The sequence below is a fragment of the Dermacentor albipictus genome, chromosome 10 (assembly GCF_038994185.2).
Source record: "Dermacentor albipictus isolate Rhodes 1998 colony chromosome 10, USDA_Dalb.pri_finalv2, whole genome shotgun sequence".
NCBI lineage: Eukaryota > Metazoa > Arthropoda > Arachnida > Ixodida > Ixodidae > Dermacentor > Dermacentor albipictus.
In genome coordinates, this window is record NC_091830.1 from 49,153,989 (window position 1) to 49,173,620 (window position 19,632).

A 19,632-nucleotide genomic window follows, 5' to 3' on the forward strand; every position below is an offset into this window, starting at 1 on the left:
TTTTTCCAAACATTCATATGCGAAAACAGAAACTGAAGCACGTGTTCAACGTCATTTATCACCCTTACAACAGAAATTTAAGGAAGCCAGCGTAAATCATGCTCTTTCCTCGTTATAATCTTCCCTTATGCGCTCTTTAAGAGTTAAATGTGTCCTACATCCTGTGTCCGGCAACAGAAGTGCTCAGAAAGTGTTTGAAACGAAGAAAAAGAGAAAGCAGCACATGTGACTGGCAACAGGGCGTCCAAGATCGCGTGTAATTGGGGAACCGCAGGGCAAACCATAGTTGCAATCTTTTTTTATTTTCTTGTTTTCTTCTTCTTTGCGTTCTTTCTTTCTGGTTGCCGATTCCAGCTTCATCGTTTCTGTTGTTTTTTTATCATTAGTTCTTATGAGCCACTCCTAGCTTGCGCTCAAGAACTTTCTTTACATGTCTTCCGTGTGAGGCCTGTAGATCTCTCTCAACGTCGTCTACGTTCACTTTGTTTCACTGTACAGTTCCCGTTCCTCAGTCAGTTATACACCATCTCGAACATTTTGTTTTAATCACTTTGTCTATTTCTCGTGTTCTGCGCACACTTGTCTGCGTAAGGGCGTCTCTGTGCACGATTCCACTTATCCCTGGGTTCCTCTGAAACAAATCAGATTTGAGAACCACTTCCTCGTTCGTGTTCGTCTGCTAATTGCGCGTCTGTTTTACGTCTGCAGCGCTGCATATCTCGCAGTTATTCACTGGGACTCATACGCCCCCCTTCACCCTTCCCCCTTTCAATAAAGTGTAGCACCACCACCACCTGAGTCTCATATGCGTGTAACACGGTGAGGCATTTTTTTTATTTCCATTGCCTCGCAAGTTTGCTAATGTACTCCTGTTGTGGCGTAATATGGTGCGAAATAATGTGAAGTGAGGACAGGACAGAACTTCTCATTGTACTTCATATTGTTTAGCGCTTTCCATTGCGCCTCATGTATACGTGAACCAAAACTAGCCCGACAACTAGTAGGGATAACTACTCTTGCAGCTTGCGCCCAGCATGGCCTACAATGTAAATAAATAATGAATGAAAGAAAGAAACATCTACTGCGAGATTTCTTTTTTTTTCAGAATTACGTAAGACTTTGCTGAAACGCCCACACAAAAAGATAAAGGCGCAATCTGCTTAATAACATTTTTTTTTAAGCGAAAGCTTTACTGGCCGTGAACTTGCGATTCCGCCGTGGCGGTGCCCCGAGGAGGCACATGACGTCACAACGCGCGTCTCACCACGGATATTTCTCTCTCTCTCTCTCTCTCTCTCTCTCTCAGTCTCTCCCTAGTCACTACTGCGCATACGCCACTAGTAGCACCGAGCCACAGGTGTTCCGCCGCGGCGCAGCGCCACGACTTCCTGCTACCGCCGTTTGGTATGACGTAACACGACGTTCCTCGTCGTTGCGCTCGCCTCCGCTCGCTTCGCCAGCTGCGTCGCATGCCTGATAACACGTTGGAGGATTGAAAAGGAGTGCACGTGCGCGCCACAACCACAGTTAGACGGCGACAATTCTGATAAGCAGGAGGAGGCCTGGAAGGAACGAGATGAAGAGAAAACGAATCGCCCAGGAAACAGACGAACAGCGCGCCGAACGACTGGCTAAACGCCGCAACATAGCTAGACAACCAGACTAACCTGGACTTGCAATCAAGATTAACCAAGGCAACCATGTTGTGCCTTAGCTTTCGCAACGTATATCCTCGCATAGCCGAGCTAAGCCACTGCACTTATTTTTATCAAGCAGTGCGGTTTTTGACTGCTTCGCCTGCAGGTGCAATGAATCGGACAACTGCGTGTCTCGATCAGCCGTCATGGAGACATGGCGCAAAGAGCAGGTGAAAAGCGTGCGCATTCTCAGCGGAGAAGAACGCGATGAGCAGCATGACCTCTTTGTTTCTTTTTTTGTTTGTTTATTGTTCTTTTTTTCAAAGACCGAGGTTCCTTTTTTTTGTAACCTGCCAAACTGAAGCCTTATATGGTCCCCGTATGTGCGTTGTTTCGGGTGCGTTCCCTTTCAGCCCTGCCATCGTGCAGTCAGACGCAATATGAACGCAAAAAGAGGGAGCATCGACCCTCGCACATGTGGAAATAGTTCAGAAACATCGGGGCATGAATGTTTTATTAGGACGTCGCAGTAAATGCTGACGCATTCATTCCACCGGAGGACTTTAGCTTTAAAATTTTAAAAAAAGGTGATGGGATTGCCGCTGGAGAAAAGAGAAAGGTCACTTGAGTACCAGTGGTGCACGGAATTTCGTACTACAGTTGCGGCATCTGTTCAACTAACAGGGCAACGATAAGTAGTACATGACTTTTTTTTTTCAGCAAGTTGGCACGGCTTGGTTGAGAAAGAAAACTGCAGCTCTTTGCGCTTCTTCGGTGGAGTTCGGCAGTGTTGCTTACTGGTAGCATGGTACCTCTGTCTATTTTCCTTTTTTGAGCAGTCGAGTGTTTTGCGTTGCGGTTGAAATTTCCGCGGGAGAAGACAAGGGGGAGGGACGCAGCCCCCCCCCCCCCCCCCAATTATTTCCTTACCCCGTTCCTTCGCGCCGTAGATGCTCCACTGGAGAAGAGCCGCTGGAAAGCAGCTACCAAGATTTTCAATTGCATCCAGAACAATCAATAGACTAGTTACGTAAAGCAAACAAAGTGAGCCTACGTGAGTCTCGATAATACCGTTATATAAGAAACAGCAATATTACAAAACTCGGGTATAAATGAAGCCAACGTTCGTTCCCCTCTATCTTGCAAGGCGAAGTACATTCCGAATGCGAAAGAGTGAAGACCTAACCAAATTACGAATTTTACGCAAACTAAAGATTGATGTGTTGGCTCTATCCTCTTTAAACGCTAGGTGCCGCTTATACACCACTCGCATATCTATGTTTAATGCCGAGTTGAAAGTGTAACTTATGTTGGGCTGGCTGTAGAAGTCGCTTGGATGCGAAACTAACATTCAATATTGTTACTTTTTTATTAATAAATGTCCATGTGTAAAACAGGTTGAATCATGGGTAATATCGACTACTCCTCGCTTAGTCAAACAACCCGTGTCTAGTGGAGGCCTGCTCGAACCACGAAACGTACAATAAAATGTAAATAAAGTTGAAACGCATTCACGCCGGAGTTAATAGACATTTGGAACAAGCACACTGTACATCACAGCGCATGCACTTTGCATAACAAGTATACTCATAGTCTGTAAGAAAAACGATATAAAAGAAAAGTTAGAGTGCATTCACTGGTAGTTCCCGCACAGTTGTTAAAGTGAACATTTTGCAATACAATATGTTCGAAGTGCACTACGAGCTATGACATGTCATAAAAATTTCATTTTCGTTAGTTTTTAGTAAAATATCGAAATAGGTTATGAACATACACTACAGTCACTGCATGATTTAATTTTGTTTACATACGACGAGTTTTGTTAAAACTGTAAGTAATTTCATGAGTGCCATTGCTGTCCTTCACACGCACATTTCGTTATCAAGGGCGAGAGCCCAAAGCCATTTCATAAGATTAAGCTTTCGTTCGGTGCCAACTCCTGACTCGCTCATTGCAATTGATGTAAAATGCAGAAATGCTTTCATGACATAACAGCTGGACCGATTTCAATAAAAGTTATTGTATTTCAGAAAGAAAGTTACGTTTAATGACTGCAGGAAGAAAATTTTTAATTTAGAACCTTGAATCTTTTACAAAGATTGCCGTAAATGGCTAAGTTCGAAAATAAAAGCACGAATTTTACAAATTTCTAGCTATGCATCGAGACAGATATTGAAGTTCTGTAAACTGCATTCGTTAGAGCATCTAAAGAGGATGAATCTAATTTATGAATTTACAGATTACATAAATTTGTTACAATGTTTAAAATTGTTTTGCGAGGATCCTACTCACAAATCAGTGGTAGTATACTGCAGAGTTGGGTATAATACATTAATTTTGTTGTATACTTTATATGTATTATCAGGTACAGCTTAAAGACTGCCATATGGTCTTTCATTTCTTATTTACAGAGTTGTAAACTAGGTAGTTTTCCAAGAATTTTTATATAACATTTCACAGTCTAACTAAACATTTGTTGCCTACAGTCACTAGATTTCACCTTTTTCTTTCAGACGCAAGAAACCGCATGAAATATGGCGCAACGGCTGCTAAGAAAAATTATTTCTCAATTTCTGTACATTTATATAGGAGCACCGGACTTAAAGCTTCCTTGTAACCACAATGCTTCTCCAAAGACACAATAGGACTGGACTTCACATTATAATTGTTGTCACCATTAAAAACCTGGAATTATGTTCTTGTTCATGTAATCATAGTGCGGTTGACTGTTCTCTTCCTGACTCGATTATCGGAAACAAACACCTGCGCAGCGTGATTTTATAAAATCGCACTCGGCGATTACGTTTTCCGCCTACTATTGCTAAAATCATAGTAGTGGAGCGAAATAAATGTAGAAAAATGAAAAGACGCTCGACAAATGCTTCAGCATGGTGTGCAACTCTTTTGTCACTGTGTCGTGTACGTTGTCGCCAACTGAAACCTGGGTGGCTTACAGGCGGCCATGTTTCCTTCAAGCAATGCGTTACCTTACCTTACCTTACCTTACCTTAACTTACCCCACCTTAGAACAACACCTTAGATGTTCACGCTGGCGACTTGCCACTGGCTCCTTGGCCAATGTGTCCCACTGTGTGTGATGGCTACATAAAGCATAAAGACAGCAATAAGTTTGATAGGTGGGCTAGTTGGTAATGCATCATCAGAAAACTTAGAGCGGAGTGGTGTGTGTTCCTTTCCTATGTTAAGTGTCTTTCTTGCGCTCAACGTTTTCTAACAGTGAAGACAAAATATCGGATCAAAGATCTCTCTAAAGCACTCCTATGTGTGAATGGAGATGTCAATTATATTTAACGAATTCTTTGATCCAATGTAGCTTTTCTTTTTGTGATTTAGTGATTCGAATATGTGCCACTGGGGGGGCCCGTTCTTGGCCAATCCTTCAGAAAGGCTTATGTCTTGTTGGGATACGTGAGACACAGAATCTGTAAATGTTGGTTGATGCGGCGTCGTACTTTCTGCGCAAGCACCGTCATCACCAAATACTTCAGCTTCACTTCGCGTATATTCCAACCTGTACATTGGATCTGCATTATGTTTTTTTTACGTATCATTTGCTGTGGAACAGAGTGCGCGGTGATCACGGGAAAAAAAGACGAATACCTGGACGCAAACACAGCGTTGATACAAACTGTCGAGTTTATTACCCTGGAGGCAATACTATATAGACGAGGAAAGCAGCAAAGCATACAAGAGCATCTAAAAAAAAGAAAGACGGATAGTAGACAGTCTCCATCGAAAACCACCTGTCCATCCAAACGATGCAGAATTTAATTGTCATGTATATCAACGTGTCTATAACCAAAAAATATATATATTGAGGCATAGTGCTCGACAGAATGTCTACAGACTGTGAAAAAATCTCATTTATGAGGCCGGTTTTAAGAGTCGTTTCCGTCGGTGCTTTGGGCTATTGACCGCGTGTGACTTACCGAGCTTTTTAAAGCAATATACTTGTTTCGCACGCGTGGAACCGGGCATTTTTGTAGGCTATTGTTGAAAGCTATACGAGTGCACTGGACTCGCTACAGAGCGCGAAACTTTTCATTGGAGAACTCCGGCGTCGTTCATACCCTAGAGTGTGAACGACATGGGGATTCCACAACAGGACACTGCATATCCAGGAGGGAGCTGTCTCGACTCTTCCCAAAGTTTGTAGTTGACGTGGACTTACACCGCAGGTGGTTGACGTCTATGAGACTCAAGTCGTTGTTGCCGGTCGAGTCCCTGGCCGGCACGGCTTCGGGAACTAGACAGGGCTCACGAGCTGCGTGCGGGTTGGTTCAAACCGCAGCGCGCGTTGCGGTTTGGATGATGACGCATCGAACGACGCGCACATGCGTCCTCCGAGATTGAGTGGCACGACAGTGAACTCCCCCCCCCCCCCCCCCCCCAGATCTCGGAGGCCGTGTCTGTAGAGTTCGTGCGTCCTTCGAAAACGGCGGCACTCGGGCGGAGCAGTTGCCGGAAGTGTTGCAAGTTTGTAGATCCACGTGGAACCAGCATCACCTTTCCTCCGCTCCTCCTGTGTTCGGATGTGCAGAGTAGCAGGCCAGAGCATGCTAGCTCAGGGCAACCTCCCAGTCTTTCTAATAAATTAGATCTCTCTACTAAATGAAATGATAAACTCTAGCTAAATATCCTCGCTGCAAAAAGAAATAAACGCATTCAAATCCACCATTTCTTTCTTTACTGTGGTTTGTGCGAGTTTTTCTTTTTTTTTTTTGGAAGAGACAAGAGGACAGGAAGGACGCTACTCTTACTGTAAATTTATTGTAAAACATTGTAAGCGCATAAAACAAGACTGCCATAAGATTTCGACGCGCACGTTTATTCTACAACGTGCGCGTTCCACCGCGCACGCGCAGAGAGAAGAGTAATTCGGGCAAATAACGAGGCTTATTACATTTTAAAGAAAGTAGTCTGATACCTGCGTTGCCTCTGATTCCACCACACTAATAAATGAAGAATGCGGCTATCAATATCCCGCTGTCGAGCGTGAACAGCTCACGAGCAACACGGGGACGAAAACGGCAGGTGCTCACCCCGGTTCGTCACAGTGTTGCCTCTCACGCAGTTCACGCTCAAAATGTATTACGAACTGGCCCAGTCAGCCACCTTGCTATGTCGAAGGATGTGTGCGACACCTCTGTAACGAGTGGTGTCCAGCACAAACGCTTGCGCTTCGTAAAGCCACTGGATCTTCGAAAAGTATAGCGAAAGGCTTTGATCTGGCCGCCGAGCTGCGCGATTGGATGATCACTTCAGCGCGCCCCCGGGTGTAGGCCAGGAGCAGCTAGCAGACCACGTGCGTCGCGCATGCGATCATTCGCCGTTCTCGAGCAGTCGGCAAACGTCCATACAACGCTTCTGCATTCACAAATGTATACGTGTATCGGCACTTGACGACCCACACTTTCTTAGTTGCCGGGCTCTTCTCCGCTTGTTGGCGCAAATCGAAAAGAAAAGCTCGGAGCTATCGCCTATGAAAGAGACCCCAACCATTCAAAGAGACCCTGAACTAGCGGATTTATCGTCTACTGTCACATGGACGCATAATGTAACGTGGTGCATCAGGCGTGCTCAATTTACCCTCTTTTTTTTGTCCCCTTGACACAAACCGCGTGGTGATATACCAGCAGCTGTCGCTAGTCTTTTAGAAGTTACGTGAAAAAAAAATATAAATTATGGGCTTTTACGTGCCAAAACCACTTTCTGATTATGAGGCACGCCGTAGTGAGGGACTCCGGAAATTTAGACCACCTGGGGTTCTTTAACGTGCACCTAAATCTAAGTACACGGGTGTTTTCGCATTTCGCCCCCACCGAAATGCGGCCGCCATGGCCGGGGTTCGATCCCGCGACCTCGTGCTCAGCGTTACGTGAGCGTTAGTTGATGTTGTTGTCGTTGTTGTCGTTGTTGTTGTTGTTGTTGTTGTTGTTGTTTCTCTGCACAAATGACACATACACACCGTCAGGCATCGGCCACGAATTGAGCGGTTTGCAGACAGTGGATGAAAGAAGTTCAGGAAAGAAAATACCGAGGAAAGACGTAGTCTGCTCACTGTCCAAAGTGGAACAGTCATCATGCGGATGTGAACCGAAAAATGGGTAAATAATTCTCAAAAATTCCCTGTTTTGGTATTGCAACCGAGTGGTGCCAAGAATAAAGTTTTTCATTGCTGTGCAAATATTCTAGTGAGTGTACCACAACGTGGAAGCGCCGTCAGTGATTTTCCCCCTTCTGTCCTTTGCTGTGTGACTTTTAGGCTGTATTTTTTCTGACAGTGCAATCAGTTTCAGTTGATGATGGTTATGATGATGATGATGATGAAGATCCACATTTTTGGGACGTAATCACTAAAGAGAATAGGACGTGAATAAAGTGGTAGAGAAGAAATACAAAAGCAAAAGACAAGCAAAGGCAAACGGCAGTAAGAACAAGAATAGTACGCGAGTGAGCAGTCAGACTAAGTGAAACAAAATCATGAAAGAGGATTATTGACATCATTATTAGAACATTTGGGTGAATCAATTTCACTGAAATTAACACTGATGAGAGAAGGAGAGTAAGTTTCAGTTGAAAAGGAGCACCGTGGTCGTTATCCAGTAAAGACACGGGCCATACTCCCTTTGGGAGATTGGCCAAGGGTTGGATGTATTATGTTTCGTGGTAACCAGAAATAAACTTTCAGTACTCATAGTAATTAATGTGAAAAAGCGAAAGTACACGTTAAGATGAAAAGAGTAACTGTAAGAATGACTCATTATTATGCGAAAAGTACAAAATATATTATGCAAGTTTAAAACACTAAATAAGGAATTCTGGCACGGTGCAGCAAACATCCATTTGAGTTAACCGCAGAGATGATCTCTTCAAACGAAAGAATAACCGAACTTTAAAATCGAGGCCAAGCGAAACGACCTTCCTGACATGGCCTTAAAGAAAGTCGCTGTTTCGCCCGAAAGACGAAGCATCGATTGCGATATCAAATTAGTGGACAGCTATATAAAGTAAGGATGGAAGGTTTATCGGCCGTATAAACTTGTAAACATATGCATTTACTAACTAAATTAACAAGCATGGTGTCACGCGCGCACAAGCCTACATGAACACATCTCACTCGGTGACTGCGGCAACTTTCTGTCGAAACGCTGGAGTGAGGAAGTGCGGCAGCAGAAGCGAGCGAATTGACCTTCGTGCTGCACCTCGCATCAACGCGAACTAAGCCGCGAAAACACAGCGCGTGGCAGACTCTATCCTCGTCGCAGATGGCTTGGGCTTTACGTGGAACCTACCGGCGACGCCGACGGCAGGAATGCACCTGCAGTGTCCAATCGCTATCGCGATGAAATGTAAACTCTGGGGTTTTACGTGAAAAAACCCCGATACGATAATGAGGCCCGCGTAGTGGGAGTTGCCAGATTAATTTCGATGCATGGTTCACTGCTGTTTTTCAATTTCGCCCCCTTCGAAGTGCAGCCGCTGCGGCCGGAAAGCACCTGGTGTCTTTTAACATGAAAGCATTATATGTCCCTTGAGGAACAAAAGCCAGCGTTTACCCCAATGAGTTGTAACAAAATCATCATCATGAGTGACGTCATCGGCGTTTTTTATGACGTCAGTAGTAATACAGAATTAAAGTTAGAACAACTTAGATTAAGGTGACTTAAGGTGGAGTAAAGTGAATTGAGGTGAAATGGATGAAGGTGGATTAGAGGGGATTAAGGTTGGTCACATTTGTGCGTCGTGAACTATACACAGTGGATTAAGGTAGATTTGCTAAGGACACGTATGACGTCACGTATCGTGGACGTAACCAATGAATTAGAGAAGTCATAATGCTTTCGCATTCAAATCACTTAAGAATACTGAAGTGGCTAATTTTTATCCTTCTCCCATAGTGCTCCCTTCACCACCAAATTTCTCAAATCTCTTCGCCGTATTCTAAAGTTAAAACTTTGTGAATTCATTTCTTATGTTTATTCTACATGCTTACATCGAACAAGTCTTTCGGTTCACTCAATTTTTTTCAAGCTTCCCAGATCAAGTCACCGCGGTCGAAAACGGCTGGCCAGAACCGATTCGTCTACCCATGAACAGCTTGAATTGGACGTGCCTTGTACTCAGACGGCCATTAGGCTGACGGGCTGCTATACGCGACGATAGCACAGAACTCAACATGGGGAACTGCGCGGACGGTGGGATATGTGATGCGAACAAGAGAGATGCGCTAATGTAACAGCTGTTAGACCACAATTCTTTGCCACGTGTGACCTGGTTTTTTGAACGCGTTCTTTTTTTCATCGTTTCTGCGGCAACCAGCCGAGCAATACATAGAAAGCGACATGTTAATGTGCCGTTCAGTCTTTTATGCACGACTACTGAATATCACATGATAATCAGTGCATCTGTCTTGTTCTGTCGCTTTCTTCTATTGTCGTCATCACTGGTCGACATGTTGAGCATAAACTAAACAGCATAAGCTTAGAACTACCGCACGGATAACCGAAATCACCTTCGCGTTGGCAGGGATAGGACCTGTTTGTATAGCAGCTATTTGTTTTATTAGTGTCGTATTTGTTCACCCTCAACCGGATGTCCATTGTCATTATCATGTTTACGTTACATGAGGACAAATGCTACCCCCAGTGGTATCCAGCAAGTATACGATACAAACCCAAACCAGTGATATCCTGGAGCTCTAGGACAGAAGCGAGGATTCAATCCAAGCCAAAAAGAACTTGCTGCTGTATAAGGCAGCTTGCAGAAGAACTCGAAGCAGTCTGTATCAATAAAAGTAAATAAATAAATGGTAAATATAGATTCTCTATCACATTTTTCGTAGTCTGATTTGTGGACTGCAGAAAAGCATCTTCCATTGTGTTCGCGAACACTGCACATCACTAGTCGTCATCATCATCAGCTTATTTTATGTCCAGTGCAGGACGAAAGCCTCCACCTGCGATCTCCAATTACCCCTGTCCTGCACCAACCGATTCCCTCTAGCGCCTGCGAATTTCTTAATTTCATCACCCCAACTAGTCTTCTGACGTCCTCGACTGCGTTTCCCTTCTCTTGGCACTAATTCTGCAACCCTAATGATTCACCGGTTATCTAGTCCATGTATTACATGACCGGCCCAACTGGTGGTTATTAGAATTCGACTAGAATTCGGCTAATTAGAAAATCGGCTATCCCCGTTTGCTCTCTAATCTACACCACTCTCATCCTGTCTGTTAACGTTATGCCTAGCATTCTTCGTTCCATCACTCTTTGCGCGGTTCCTTAGTTGTTCTCGAGCTTCCTTGTCAACCTCCAAGTTTGTGCCCCATATGTTAGTGCCCGTAGAATGCACTGATTGTACAACTTTCTTTTTAATTATATTGGTAAGCTACCAGTCAAGATCTGACAATGTCTGCTGCATATGCTTCAACAGCCTTCTTTATTCATGCAACAATCTATAGTAGCGGAGGAGCCGGCGACCTAATGTCCTTGTTGCAGACGTTCGCAATCCATAATAAATACTCCAATCAAGCCTGCTGTCGTGCTTACACAAGTCAGGCGCTATATACATTATTTGGCCTTCTTTTAGACACATGGGCTGGATTTCTTTCTTTATTCCTTGTTTCTTATTTCTACAGTTTTTTGCTTTTGTTTGTATTCTTCTCGTCCTCACGCCATCTCAAACACCTCACCTGAAGTAGCACACGCACTGCAGACAGCAGACTGGACAACTGCGGCTTCGATTAACATATGTTTTTCTCTCTCTTCTTCTTCTTTCAGACCCCCTATAGTCTCAGCAGCCAGCCTAATCCTTTGATGTCCTACCCTCCACTTCCGTTCCCATGGCAACCCTTTTGCCACCATAAATAGAGCCTGATCTGTTTTGTACATTGCGTGACCGGTCGAAATACAGTCGCTAATCTCAACTGGAGCTCCAGTTTCCTTCTCTTTCTCTTTCCAGTGTCCTATATCATTTAAACCCTAAATCGAAACCCTACGAGAATTAAAAAAATGAAAGCCTGACGCTGCCTTCAGGGACAACGCAGTGGACCTGATGTGCTTCTCGGCATAGATGGTGCCTGACAAATATTGCCCATTTGACTGCCGTAAAATTTTATCTCGCTTATCTTCTGGGAGATTGGCTTGCTTTACAAGTTTAGGAAATGCTTTCTGCACGGTAGAATGACCGAACTTCATTTTTACATCGCCTTCGTTTTGCGTGTAACATCGAACTTCATTTTATGTGTGAAAACCAGGCCCACATATTCTGCGTCCTTCTTCACGTCTATATGTTTTCTTACACCCTCTCCTAGGATCTTTCCCCACGCAGAGCAGCATGTAAGTTATTACACATACGCCTGCAGAAATATCTGCGCTTTATTAAACCGTTTCCTCTCTCTTTCTCTCAGGCAACCGAGGATCAGTTCATACTGGTTAAATATTCTTTCACACTGAATATGACAGTAACGTTCTGCTTAAGAGTAAAGAAAATGAAGGCAAAAGCTCTCGCTTCTTTTTCGGGAACTATCTCACAAAACGCACTTCTCCAGCGAGCCAGCGTGAAGTCATCGATTTCCCGGTGACGTCACTACTTTCTCGTACAGTTCGACTATTACTGGGCGGAAAGTTGTAAAAAAGCTTGTTAGGTTCAGTCAGTGGTTCCTCTAAAATGCAACGATAAGTGATTATCTGGAGCGGAGCAGACGCCTTGGAAATTTCTGACGTCACGGAAGACTAGTGCGGGAGCTTCAACGTGGTGGCAGCACTCGTCTTTCGTATTGTGCGTCTTTTATCGCCAACCGAGGCTCCGTTCACTGTAATATACAACTTTATGCTACAGCACACGCGTAATTTTACTAATAAAACTTTATTTATTCTTTGATTTATTTTTCATTTATTTATTTCTCTGTGGGACATTCCGTGAGGGGCCAGCTAGGTGATTAAATAAAAATTTATTGAATTGCAGTCGCTAAAGTCGCCTAAGTCGAATGTTTTACAGCTTCTTTGGGCAGATTATTCCGGTACATCCTAAGCTATTCCATCAAAAGAAGCATTTCAAGTGTGAAACCGTACCAGCGTGTGCGATGCATTCCCATATTCGTTTTATATTTTGCTTGTCCGTGAAGAATTGTACCTGAATTTTTTTATTTGTGCGTAATATGTTCGCGAAATGACTATGTTAATGACTGGAGCGCAGTTTAATCTGTGGTAAAAACTGCGAGATGTTTCGTCTAAATTCTAAATTGGGCTAGTTAGCTTTAGCTTTTGGTTGAGTAATAGTGATGTAGTACGAAATAATCGTTATATATTTGAACGCTTAGGTTACTGTTCTCTAGTCTTTCTTTAATGCGAGAACGTCTGTTATGTCGCTTGTTATGCAGTTATCATGAGCTTCTTTTTAATGCGCATACTTCTGAGCCCTTGTGATCTCCACATGGAAAATAACTGAACCGAAGTTGGTGAGCCAGTAAAGTGAAGAACTGTAAACCGTACTTATTGCCTAGATGTATATTTTCAAAAACGCATGGCGTGCGGTTGCCACAGCACGCTCACAAAAGGAAAAGGATTAAAGAAATAAATGCGAAAGAAAATTTGCAGTACCAAGCTGACAGCTTCCTCAGAACTGAGCTTGTATGCTACGTGCGCTTTGTGGCCAGAGTACGAAATACAATGGGTTTCTCGACTACCGTTGCGCTAAAGTTGATGCCACGTGCCGAGATACAACCTCCGCGCTCAAACAGCACCTCCCGCGATCAGATGGCGCCCAACATCCTGCGAAAGCCATAAAAACATCCCGACAAGCGTTTCATTTTCAGATTTCCTCTAGCAATAAAAAATGAAGACCGGGTCGCTGTGCTCTTGACGCAAATCGTTCGAAAAAATCAGACATGTGTATGTAAAAAAAACGCGACGTATTGAACCTACACTACATGCGGCGCGCTTTTCACAGGCGTACTAAAACTGCACCGACGGAGCTCACAAACATCCGGCGCAGCTGGCGGGATTTACTTCCGATATCGTTCGCAGTGTTCGAGCTCCGCAGTTAACCTGCGCGATTCGCAAACTTAAATCAGAACACGCGCGTTCAACGCCCGCGCGCGCAGCGAGGTGACGAGAAACGGCGCCGGTTTGTGGCGCCACCTGTCGGTGAGCACCTGTCCTTGCGAGGCGCGCGGTACAAAACGCACACCGCTCCGACCCCAACAGCTTCAAAGCGCGTGCGACTCGGAGCAGCAAGCGATAGGCCTAGCGCTCGTAAACAGGGCCGCGATCGCGGAGCAGACGACACTTGTTCGAACGCCGTCGCACTATACACAGGCCTGCCTATCGGCTCGCGCTAGGAGGGCTGTTTCGCTTTCTGTTGTTCGCTCGTTCTCTCGCCTACAATAATCTAGGGGCGTCGTAATCTTCTTATCTGCGGGCTATCATGAACCGCGTTATCTTGGCGCCCAAGGCGACGATGTCGTCGCGTCAATTGACGCGAGAGAGCAACTGCGAACAGAGGGAGAAGCGACAGCAGCACCTAGACAGTGCGGAGGCCATGCAGGTTCGGCAGCGGCTGATCAAGGTGGCGCGCAGGCTGGGGCTGGTGTTCGGCGTACGCTCCAGGTCGACGGCCGAGGAGACGCTAGTGATCCGATCGTCAATGCGAAAATCGCCGGCCACGGCGGCTGGAGCCAGGCCTGCGAACAAGGCCAAGAAGACGGTACGCTTCGATGATACCATGACGGTGAGTGTTTAGGGTGCTTATTATTATTATAGCGTTCGCGTTTTCGCCTTGCTCAAGACATCTGTTCTGAACATCGTAATGTCCTTCAATCGACTCACATTGTCGTATGAAACATTTAGGGCATCCTCGACAAATGACGCAAGTCCTACCAGGAGATTCATGTTCTTTTTTTTAACCACCTCGGGTTCCTAGGAGAACATGGACCTACATCTAAGTACACGAGTGTTTTTGCCTCCAACCCCCTCTTTCGCTACCTCGCTTCCTCCCAGCAAAATGCGGCCGCCGCGAGTGTTTAAACGAGTGACCATCGCCAACGAACCAGCGGTCAATCTGGTTAGCAGGTGACCAGTGGAGCACTGTCTTACAGATGTCTCCAGTATACCGACAAAATCATTCGTGCATCGCATCGAAATCAAACTTGGATGCGCGGTGTACTTATGCAGGCACCCTTTCGAAGGGAGTCATGTTGACTCCCCAGCGTCGACACACCTTTCGTGAAAGGAGTTGGTTGGAGATCGCATTCGAAGGGTGTCAGTAAGCTGCTCGGAACTCGGATGTTTACTCCCACTATGTGTTCACGAGTATGCGCGCGTGCGTGCATTTATGCGCGGATGTTTGAGCATGCGGCGGGCAAGTGCATGTGTGCAGTTCTTTTAGTAGGTGCTGTGCTGGCTCAGCTTCCGCCGACACCCTCTTGCTGGTCTATACCGCAGAGTCATATTGATGATCTTGTTACAAATATTGTCACTTCCGCATTTGCTGCTACATAGCTTTTCCGGCCTTTTCTTCTTGCTTTTTCCACAGTTTACAGGATTAATAAAATTCGCCTGAGTCAGATCAGTACAATTCTACTCCTTGAGCTGGAATAGTGTGAGAGGCGGACATAACCTTCACGGACAAAATAAGATGCATGTCCCACTAATTACCAAAATAGTCGTCAGCCTACTTTTAAATCCTTTACCAAGACGAAGGCCTCTCTCTGCGATCTCCAATTACTCCTGTCTTGCACTATTGCGGATTACCAAAATATCGCGGATTAAACTTTTAAACTATTAATTGCGTTACGGTCCATGTTGCGTTCTACGAACTGTATCAAGGCAACTTCGCAAGGTGTATCCACTTGGCAGATATCCTGAGGGTGACGTCTATTTCTCGCTACGCGTTCCCAAAAAGTGCGACGAAATATATTGGCGTTTGGGCTTTTCTGCTTGAGCGCCTAAAGAAACATTGTCAAGTTAATGCAACGGTGCCCTTTTACCGCAAGTGCGACGGCGCTTATCTCAAAAATGGTGCATCAAAACTTGTTCCATGTGCGATGTGCCTGAAGTAATTAGTCGCAAAGCCGCATTTTGTGCATTCTTTTTATGCTTTTCGATTACTTGTGAAAGTAATGTCTGCCAATTATATTTGGGCTTTACGAGACGGGCGATCTTTAAAGTGCGTGTCTGTGTGACGAAGGATCGGGCTTCCACGTACGTGGTTTTCATTTTGCATGATACACTAATGGAGCCAGCTTCTTTTCTCCAATATATATATATATATATATATATATATATATATATATATATATATATATATATATATATATATATATATATATATATATATATATATATATATATATATATATACACGACATATCATTGCGCACAGCTGAGTCAAGCACATTCCGCGTGCCGCCTTCTTGCTGCTTTTTGTAAACAGTCGCAACTTGAGCTGTAAATGTTGCGCGCTGTATTTAGGCGAGCAGAGAGGTGGGAGTTGCTTGTGGGAAAAGTTGCATTGTGTTCTGTCCGCGCGGTGCGTCAGTCGGTTCAAAGGCATCGTGTGGCCGTGGGTGCTCGTCGCGGCCGCGTCGAATAACGCAATCGATGGGCGCAGGTTACCGCACCTGCTTGTCGCGACCGTTTAATATTTCTGACCACGCCGATTATATAGTGCGTATCTTTTGCTCGATAGTGGCATCTGAGGTGAGTGGTGTTGGCCTTGCAATGTTACTGCCCGCGCTAACACCGTACGCATCATGTCGTAATTAACGCGCACTGCGTGAAATTTCAGTGATGGCAACCAAACAGACAATTTCGCTACTGGTCTCAAAACCTTCAAGGACAGTGAAGAAAAACAAATCATTTAAGACTGATAGACGATTCTCCTGTGATTTCACGGGAGACAGATGGATTAACTTGATAAGAAAATCATGTCCACGTACCCATTTTTTGTCTAATTTCGGGCCAAGATCCCAGCACTGGCATGTCAGGGTAACTTCACAAATTTCAATGTAATCACTCTTGGTCTGGGACAATAAAATTTACCGAAACTTGCCAACTACAGTCTTCGGCTGCTCTGCAATACAACACAGCCCTGTCTTATGTATAAAAAAACTTAACTATAGGCTCGAGTCGACGCCATCACTAGGAGTTAGTGCCGTAAGTTCAATGCGGCGTCGCCCCCGTCTTTCGTTTTCAAGTTTACGTTTTGTTGGACTTATCAAGCTTTCTCTCCCGACAACGCTGTTTTTTGTGTATTTTGGAAATGTAGCATGTCAATATAGCTCAACCGATCTATTTTTCTTTAGTGTCTCTGTCAATAAACAAAAGGGCGAGATAAGGCGAAGTCGGCGTCGGAAGTTTACGGACCGCAGAACCAGAGAAAAGCACCGAATTTCGGAAGACTTCGTAGCCGTAGCCTGTAAATGTGTACAGAAGCTACGCAGTTCGCATGCGACTAGTACGGGTTAGAAGTGCCAATAACCAGGCTACGCGTGCCGAGGCTGCGAAAATATTCAGCTTTTGCACATTATTCTGTGTTCCGTAAACTATTGATGCCGACTGTACCAGTACACAACAAGTAGTTTGAGGAACCCGTGGCGTACACCTATTGCGGTCCCTCATAGCAAGATTCCCGAGCCGCCTGAAAACACGTCGTGCTCCTCTTTTTCTCAAAACACAACGAACAGTAACATTGCACCGCTTTAAATGTCTTTACACTTTGAACACGTTCTGCCCCGGGCAACAACAATTCGCCGCTGTCGCTTGACACCTGTTTCGCGCTTATCTCCACGCCTGGCACGTAGTCTCTCGGATGTGATCCGCATGACTACCACGTTCATGCGCATGCGCAGGTCTCTATTTGTAGACATGTCACTCGCCCTGACACTGCGTTTTAGGCCCTCAGCAATGGCCATTCGTTACTGCTGTTGTGCGCGAAGTCGTGACACGTTGGCAACTTGCCACAATCCGAGTACGCTCTCATGCCTTTTCCTGGCATACGATTTTCTTACTTTTCTGTTACAATTTTTATGCCATCCCGTGCTCTAGTAAATAGGTTTCCTAACGTGACCAAAGAATTGTGCTGTAGTTTGAACGTTTATTAAGCACGGTTTTTTTTTTCTGCTTCTGTTACGTCGCTTCCTGAAACTGTCAGAAGTGTTAATCTCTCTTATATATTGCTTGGAAAATTGCTGTTGTCATTTCGATTTCCGCTTAACTGTACGCCAAAGTAATAGCTCGTCCGGGAAAACTTGTTCAGCCAGTGCATCAGGACATCTCAACCAGTTGATCGAGTCAGTAAAGCAAATGGACAGTTTACAGTTTATGTTCTCAACCGACGCAGGTATAACAATAGGGGATATTTCGTGTTTCCGGATACAATCCCGATTTCGATGTAAATTGTTTTCCATGCTCAACAGAGCAGATTAAAGTGGTGTTTAATTGAAATTTTGCTTTTTTTATCTCGAGAAGGCCAGATGATTCATAGCTTGTTCTATCATTTGATGTTTTATTAGCACGCTGTGGGTAGATAGCAGAAGGAAAGAGAGAAAGAAAGGAGAAGAAATGTGAGTAGAGGTCAACCACATGAGCGTCCGATGTGCTACCCTGCGCTGGAGGTAAGGGAAAGGAGAAACAGAAAGAAGCAAATAGTAAAGGCAGTGTGCCTGCGGGAAGATGCACAGGATGACCCTAAGTGGTCACTCAGGTCGGTGCGCTTCAAGAACTACTTCATGGGCTTCAAATGCGCACTGAGAGCTACTTTATTGCTATATTTTCATGAACTGGACTTGCGCGTCAGCAACTTTTCTTTGCCAGCGACGAATGGGGCTTGGTTCCAGCATCTTTGATCCAGGAAATGGTCTCAAGTGCAGCCAGCTTAATGTCGTCCTGAGAGAGAGGACATAAGCGCATGCTACCCATCCACCTTTGACCTTATGTTCAAGTAGCTTTGCAGAGCGAGGTATAATGCGTATCTCGAATAAGAAATTCACTGCTTTGTAAAGCAAACAGCTGGGCAAATTCATATTGACATTGTCAAAAGTATGAAAGATTCTGCTCAAGCGTGACCTGCGCAATCTTCGGGAGAGAGCAAAAAGCCGAGGCTCAGCGCCAACTCCAATTTGCTAATGATTAATACACGCTGAACACATGAACTCTCATTGGACAACATCTGAAGCAATTCAGTTATTGCATTCAACAGAGGAAAGTAAATCAGGCCAATTTTGGGAAGCATCTAGAACTGTAATTCGGGATTTCAACTTCTTGCAAGAACTGCAAAAAATCAGGTTAAAAAAGCAAATGAATGCAGCAAAATGTTTGCCACTCGGCGACTGCACGCCAAAACATACACAGCAATTTTATAAAGTGCATCTTGCGAGTGTCTAAAGCCAATAAAAGCACTTCTTGTTGGGCTAGTTGGTAGCTGTTCATTATAAAATATGAAGTTGAAGTATGACAGTTGCGAGCGGCGCCCTGTCCCGTTCTCTTCTCTTGTGTGTGTCTGTTTATTTGGCGTCTTCATATTTTATAATGAAAAGCGGTAACGTCGAAATCACCGCGGCTTACTATACCTATCCCCATAGCCACTGGGCTGGGTATATAGCATTATGCAATGGATCAAAATGCCCAGGCCTTGTGCTAGATATCTAGCAGGCTTTGCTACAGCGTGAAAGTACGGTCCATTTGCCCAAAACATCGCTGATAACCATATGAAGCTCTTTTTACTGCGAGCTCTCTCTCATTTGATCATGGCAGCTGTGGCTTCACTGACGTCAAGTCACGACATAAAAAGTGCCTCGAGTATGCGGCTCTTCCGCTTCAACGTCGTTTCAAATGAACAGCGTTGTGCGTACGCTGCGTTCGCCAGTTTTCGTGCACGTGGAAACTGTGAACGAACCATTGCCACGTCCAGCTCGGAATGCTTGTGAGTTACAATCGCGTGAAGCCAACAGGCAGTAAAGCCATGAAATGC

General features: G+C 44.7%; 1 protein-coding gene across 4 annotated transcripts in view; it reads left to right on the forward strand.

Annotated features, from left to right (window-relative positions):
• Positions 1-19,632, forward strand: part of LOC139050713 (uncharacterized) — a 175,506-nt gene that overhangs the window by 125,868 nt on the left and 30,006 nt on the right. For 3 of the 4 annotated variants that reach the window (XM_070527355.1, XM_070527354.1, XM_070527356.1), the window contains one exon: positions 14,209-14,391. In XM_070527355.1, coding sequence (XP_070383456.1) covers positions 14,209-14,391 — 183 coding nt within the window. Of the gene's footprint in view, positions 1-13,841; positions 14,392-19,632 lie in introns of those variants that run through there. The other variant, XM_070527353.1, reaches the window with a different exon arrangement.